Here is a 7,292-nt window from a genome sequence, read left to right as displayed (position 1 = left end):
GGTTTGGTTGGCGGAATTCTGTGCACACTTCAAAATGAATGCATTCATTTTGAAAATTTCAATATCTGATTGGAGGAAAACAAATACATCATAAAGTTCTATTTGGAATTCCTTCTTCATTTCGTTTTTAATGTATTTGACATTCCTTTGATTTGGTTGAATTCCAATTTCCAATTACACCTTTAGTGTAAAATATTTGCCCGCCGCCGCCGAAAGCTGCATCTGCCTCCCAGTTGATGACAGCCGACAACCGACAGCCGCCAACTGCCAACCACTACTATCATCGCTCGCCACCATAACCACCACCAGCCTTGTTGTCCATCACCCTCAATGCAAGCAACCGCTGGTCATCACATGCTAACCGCCATACACAACCTCCGACAATAGCCGCCGTTGGCAAACACTGAAAAATAGTCATTTTTTATCTCCAATCAAGAATTTTACACTGCAATTGAAAATATACTAACCCAAACACAAAAATAGAAATTCATGCATACAATTTATTCATCACAACAACACTATTCACATTTCAAAACACTACATTTATTTTTCATTGTATTTCAACATTATATTTTCAGCAAACTGAATAGCCTACTTTTGAGGATCTCCAACCAATGAATCCCCCACACCAATATTTAGTGGCCCCACATGGCAATTCAGGGGATGGAGAGTTGAGTAGAAAAAAAGTGCTGAATTATTTACTGAACCATACAGTTAGATGATGGAATTAAATGCTCTCCACACTGAGAGCTTAGAAATTGAAGAACTCGGCAAATAAGGCGTGCAGACCAACCAGATTTTATTTCTCAGAGATTCATAATGCATTTACTTCTCCAGACAAATCCATATAGTTTTTTTTTTAAAGTTTGTAGACAAACTAGGACTTGGAATATAGAGAACAGAAGAAAAAAAAAGGGTAGTGAAACAAAAAAGAAAAAGGAAAGTAATAAATGAATATATAAGTGTCGTGTACCCCGGCCTGTTAGTTCACATCCACAGTATAAAACCCTTCAGGTCGGGGGTTTAAATCCCCTCTAGCATAGTTGGCCTTCAGGAGGTGATACTCGAATTGTTAGGCACATTAGGGGTGCCTGGATATAAAGTTTCATCCAGATGCAAAAAAGTGTCAGAAAATCATGAAAATTAGTTTGAAAGAAATTCTTCAGATTAATAAACTTTTATGATACCCAAATTACCCTTCCCTTAATATTCCCTCTCCTAGGCCTTATATGCCAAATTAATTATAACATATATATTTTTTTCTTTAATTTCTTTGAATTCCCTATCATGATGAGAACATGAAATGCGATAAAAAAAAAAGTAAGCATATATTCAAACAATGAGGTGAAGTAATCTACAGCAATAAAAAAAAAAAGGCTAAAGAAGAAATTTTCTATATTTGCTAAGTGTATTGATAGTAGTACAAGGAACATAGAGCTGCCCATGTTGCGAAGATATTTTAAGCTCCAAAATTTTGCAGTCAACCACAATGAAATAATGGCCATAGTGAATGATTGCAGCATCCATAATGAGTATAATATAGACATCTTGACTTCATATAGATAACATTAACATAAAAGAAAATGGAACTCAGAAAGAGAGATTTTTGAAAACAGGCTTAAAAAAAGTAACACTTTACCGTCCATATGAAAACTGAGTAATCAACAACTAATCCGATCTAAAAATCTGAGTTAAAAATGGTTATATTATGGCAAAAGTATAGATATAACCATTACTTAATAAGAAACAATCACTATCAAAATATCTGTTTTTGTTGTTTTTCAATGCAAATCTCCAGACAAGATGAAGGTGAAGATGATGGCTCTTTCATTACTTTAAGCACAGATTTGCTTTCCTTCAGCTAACCGATTCAACTGATCAACTGCTCCATCATTGTTTCATAAAAAGGGATATTAGCATACACACCACACAATTCTATTGTATTTACATATCTAATACCCAAAATTTTGATATTTACATTTATAACACTGGTGTCATAAACCTATGCATGAAAAGGGTATTTCACTTTTAAAAAAATAGTGCTGGTGATATGTTTTATGTGACAACAACTATTTGTGTGTGCACGTAAATATGAAAGTTTAGATGCTAGAAGTGTAAAAACATAAGAATTGTGTGGTATGTATGTAAATGTACCTTATGAGAACACAGAAGAAGCGCCGAGTTTGAAATAACAATAATTAAACATGATGAAAATGTAAGCCACTCTCAAAAAAACAAAATAAACATCATTAAAACAGATAAAGTAGTCTTACAGCCAATAAAAAATATTAAAAAAAATAATTAACAAAACATAAAATGCTTGTTTGATCTATAATGACAAAATTCTTAATTGATGACCCAAAAGTTTTCCTGTTTGTTTAGCCTCAGATTTACAATATCAGAGAAACCAAAAGAGCTCCACCAGATATACATCCAATTCATAATCCATAAGCAAACTCTGCATGATATAATAAGATACATGACTAGAAAATTTGCCAAGAATAAATAAATTCAAAAGTGGGAATACAATGTACCACTCCAGCCACATCGTGAACTGTAATCTGAGGTCTACCCAAACAAGTCTCCCAAATACGAAGAAACCACAATCTCAATCTACTTTTCTATGTCTCCGGGATCTCTGAAACAGTTGATAAGCCATCACTTTCAACAAATATCGGATCAAGGAACTTGGCCAAAAAAGCCCACATCTTGTACACATCTACAAAATTCGTGAGAAATCCTAGCGAAGCAGTAACAACCTCCACTCGGATCGTAACATTCTTACTGTCCCGACGACCGTTCGACACGGGGCCACACAAGGAAGGGTCGCTCAATTCGACCGCCCCGTGAAGTGCTTTCGCGTTGTCCATCACCTTTATATGGCTGAGAAAACCAATTCCCAATGAAATCCCATTTCTTTCGGCCAGCTTCTGGACAGTTTCGGGGTGCACTAAACCGCCACGCACATTCCTCACATTAAATGCAACAGCGGCACCTCTCTCGTATTTGATCTTTGGCCCATAGATGCGAATAAGAGAAATCCCATCATCCCCATCGGATGCCGGTAATCGGAGATGGAGCAATGAAGTCACAAGCCAATTGACCAGATAGCGGAGCCGTGAGGTGGTTTTGTTTAGGCCCAGCATGTTGACATGATCGATATGTCTGCAAATTATTTCAGGCTCTCTTCTGCTCCACTCTTGATCATCCTCATAGTCGCTGGCACTGGCAGCTTCAGAAGCCGCGGGATTATGAGTAGAAGCTTCACCTGCATCCAAATTGTGACCGAACCTTTCTGAAGGTTTGATGTCTTCGGTACTAAATGAAACCCTACGGCCCGTGCTCACAACGCCATCACTGTCTTCCACACCATAGAATCTGCCACATTTGAACCGGGAATTGTTTCCTTCCCTCCTCCCTAATAACCTGAATTCGCCTTCAGTCTCCCTTCTGATGGCACTTTCTTTAATCCCCATTACACCTTCCTCCTGGAAAATTTCAGATGTTGAACCATTTTCTTGAAAGGTTTGATGCCCAAAAGTGCCAGTTTTGCCTCCATTGGCAGAAGAAAATTTCACCATTCTCCGCCCAGCAGTGCCATTATCAGGCTCTTCCTGAATCTCACTGATATGAGGCATCTCTTCTTGGTTTTCCTTAACTCTTTCCAAATCATGTGAGACTGATAAGACTGCTGCATCGAAAGAGAGCACATGGTCCTCATGCATCGGACTCTTCTTTGAAGGCAACTTTGGGGAAACTCTCTTAGGGTTCTTCCTACCAGAAAACCAGGACGGTGGTAATGGAGAACCGATATTGCCTCTACTGAGCTGACCTGAATTATCTGAGCCAAAGGGGCTCTGACCCAAATCAATCCACAGAGAATTATCGGATGAGTCGTCTTCACTAAAAATTGGGCTCTTCATCACCTCTCCAAGTGAAATGCTCTCTGATTCTTCAAAGATGGTGCTGGCTCCATCCCTGTCGGAGCTATTATCCTGATCCATCTCAGTTTCAATCACATCTCTAACCTGAGCTGACGTGAATGCACCAGAGAAAGCAGGCATTTGTGATGCTCGGCTGGTTCCCGGCTTCAAAGGTTCCTCAAGGCCATCAACCTGGTCCTTCTCAGATGCATCAAAACCATCCAAACCATCAACAGAATCACTCAAATACTGCGGAAAAACAGGAAGAATCCTCACCATTCCTGATCCAGTGCCACCATTTTGGTTCTGCAAACAACCCATCACTGATTTCTTGATAAGCAGACAACCAAAACCAGTAGGGTCTGATCCAAACACCCTGTAGAATGAAGTTATTATGAAATCAGGACGGTAAAGTGACAATCCCAGCGAATCCATGTCCTTGGGACCCAAAGATCCAGCATCAAGCAAAACATGCCAGTTATTTTGTTGCGCCATGGCCATCCACTGATATGGATATTTGACTCCACTAACCCTAGACTGAACCGGGAAGACGAAGAGGCCCACTGCCGAGTCCCTTTTCCGCCGCTTCTTGCTCGCTATCAGTTTCCTCAGCTCGGAATTACAAACCTTGAGCGTCGGCCACTTGAAGCTCGCATTGTACGCTTTTGCTCCCTTCTCCCTGGCACTCTGTGCCATCCAAGTTACAGACTGACTCTCATGATCGAACATGGTGAGCAACTTCTTGTTGGTTTGAAAAGGATAAGACTCTGCAAGCAATCTAAAAGCAGAGCCTCTACTGACCGTAAATACAAGCCCATACTCATGCTCAGGGATGTTCAGATAATCCATTATTCGGGTTTTGATGTCATGCTCAGCTGTGCCTTTCTCCGCACCTCCATAGATGGCATGGTTGCTCAAGTTTGCCGTGATTTCAGAGAGACTAAAAGCAGTAGACTCCCATTGCTCAAAGCTTTGCAGGTATGAGAAAAGACCGAAGCCGCAATAATCAAGGCTTACCTTCGCGCTAGCCTCATCTAGGTGGCTGTATTCCTCGTCGCGAAGCTGATCGATGAGATTTGACGACTGGTAATTGGGGTACATGACGATAAACTTTTTGAAGCACTCCTGAAGCTCCGGGATGGAATCGAAGGACTCGAAGATACGGTCGACCGCGCGGGCCGTCGCCCGGAGGAATTCCTTCTGGGCGTGGAGACGGGCGAGAGATCTTGACCGGCCAATGGAGCCATCCCCACCGCCGCCGCCGGCGTCGGAGTCGATATCCTGGGATTTGAAGAGGGAGCCATCCTCAGATGCCTCTTCGAGGGCTTCACGCAGCTTGCTCTCCTGGAGTTGCCGGAGGATCGAGGGCTTCCGATGCTTGCCAGAATCATCGGAAAACTCGCCGCCGTCTCTCTGACGGCTCTTTTTCTTGTCGATGAACAGAGCGGCGCAGTTGGATATGGGCTTCCATAGTGATAGATGCATGTATGCTCCCCTTTGAAGAAACTTAGAAAATCATCAGAGGTGGATCAGGGCAGAAGCTTTCGAAAAAGGGTTAAGAAAAAGTGGGATTTTGAATCGGGGTCTCGAAATGAAGAAGAGGGAAAGAAGAGAAGACAAAACCCTAGAGATTCCCAGCATTCACGAGCTTTTTGAGTTGAATGGAGGGCTCTCGCTTTTGAAAATCCAAATCTTAGAGCAAGAACATAGCATTGACGAACTGACAAAGAGAAGAGAGCAGTGGAAACCACCTCAAAAGTAAAGGAAAAGAGCTCCTCGTAAAAAGAGGCGATTTGGTTCCAAGCGAAACCCTTTACCAAAGAGCCAAAGTCCAAGAATAAATCAGAAATCAGAAGAAGAAGAAGATGAAGAGAACAAACAATCATAAGCCATGTAATCAAAGAATCATGAGTACACAGGCAGGCAACAAGAATGAGGAACCCTAATTCTTACCCACCACTAAACAGCCAAATGAACAGATCTTGCCCTCAATTGAAGCCAAACCCTCGATCAAATAAGTCTCCCTCTCTCTCTCCCTCTCTCTCTGCTGCTCTTCACCTTCACCTTCACCAACCTCTGACTGCAACAAAATTAAAAGCACGCCATCTTCCCCATCAACCCCATTTACTCTGCTCCTATTGTCAATCCAGAATTTCAGTCAGTTTTTCCTCCTTATTTTCCCTATTTTTCAAATTGTCTGAAATTTTTTAATCAATATACCATCCAGTCGATTTCATACGTAGCTTTTGACTCAGAAATCGCTTCCCTACTCTTTTAAGAAATTATCTCTAAATAAAAAAAAATAAACAAGATAACTAATAATATGAGCGTTTAACCCGATCTGACCTAAATTTTAATTTAAGAAATCCGTCGCATTAGATTCTAGAGAACTATTCAGAGTCTAATAAAATTATTTTATATGAGTGTGATAAAAAATAACCGATAACACGAAAATATTCCCCCATATTATTCAAGTATTATTATATATTATTTAGGTATTATTGTGTTCTGGAAATATTTCTGGAGTTTTAATAACAAATAACAATACTTGAATAATACACAATAACATCTGAATAACATGAGATTAGAATTTCTTTGTGTTATCGGATAACTTTATTTATTTTTTCTGTCACCGTCACGTGACATGATTTTATTGAATAGAATCTTAAGCTAATTCTCCTGATTTTTATGAATTTACGGACTCATCATTTTCACAGAGGATTAAAAGAAAAAAAAAAGTCGCATTGACATTCAAGCCCTCATATAAAGCGAAATTTCCACAATTCATTTCAATATTTTGATGGTGGGCCCGTTGCCATCTTAAACCAATTTCTTTTTCCAGTGACGATCCGAAAAGTCAAAGTGCCAATAGGTGTAATTAGCACGGGGTCTCCTAACATTGGCCTTCAACAAATAAAAGATGTGCTTATCTGCTCGTTCATGTCTCACCCCTTCGCCGCTGACAATTATAATAATAATAATTTCTTAAATTATTTTTTAAATGAAAATCCTGCTGTATATTTATTTTTTAAAATATTTTTTTCTGACTTAATAAAAAGCGGGCCCTACATTCACATTTTTCTTTAGATAAAAAATTTAAATAGTTTAATTTAAGACGTGCTTTTTAGAGTAAAATTTTAAATATTTTTTTCGCTCGTTAATTTAATATAAATTTAGAAATGTTGAGGTTAAATTATGTTTATAGATTGTAATTTTATAAACATTCAAAATTATTTAATTGGAAATAATTTTGTTATTAATTTAGGTTTCTTTATTGGAATATGATTTTTCACATTTAAATGGTTTTAAAAAAAAATTTTTTGCTGAAAATTATTTTTATAGGAATTGCTAAAAAAAATGTCGCCTGTC

General features: G+C 39.0%; 1 protein-coding gene across 1 annotated transcript; it reads right to left on the bottom strand.

Annotated features, from left to right (window-relative positions):
• Nucleotides 1-133: 133 nt before the first annotated feature.
• LOC110032705 lies at nt 134-6,173 on the bottom strand. The gene is made up of 2 exons (XM_020736420.1): nt 2,535-6,173; nt 134-403 (listed from the first exon to the last, which is right to left on the bottom strand). Exon 1 carries the CDS (start codon nt 5,406-5,408, stop codon nt 2,622-2,624), a length of 2,787 nt encoding a protein of 928 aa, XP_020592079.1. The 5' UTR covers nt 5,409-6,173; the 3' UTR covers nt 134-403; nt 2,535-2,621.
• Between the last annotated feature and the right edge of the window lie 1,119 nt (nt 6,174-7,292).

This window comes from Phalaenopsis equestris, unplaced genomic scaffold, assembly GCF_001263595.1.
Source record: "Phalaenopsis equestris unplaced genomic scaffold, ASM126359v1 Scaffold001013, whole genome shotgun sequence".
Lineage (NCBI taxonomy): Eukaryota > Viridiplantae > Streptophyta > Magnoliopsida > Asparagales > Orchidaceae > Phalaenopsis > Phalaenopsis equestris.
The sequence above is the reverse complement of the archived record's forward strand: the minus strand, read 5'-3'. Positions and strand labels throughout refer to the sequence as shown.

Coding starts and splice junctions, on each gene's coding strand:
- LOC110032705 (XM_020736420.1), bottom strand. CDS start 5,408: ATGCATCTATCACTATGGAAGCCCATATCCAACTGCGCCGCTCTGTTC.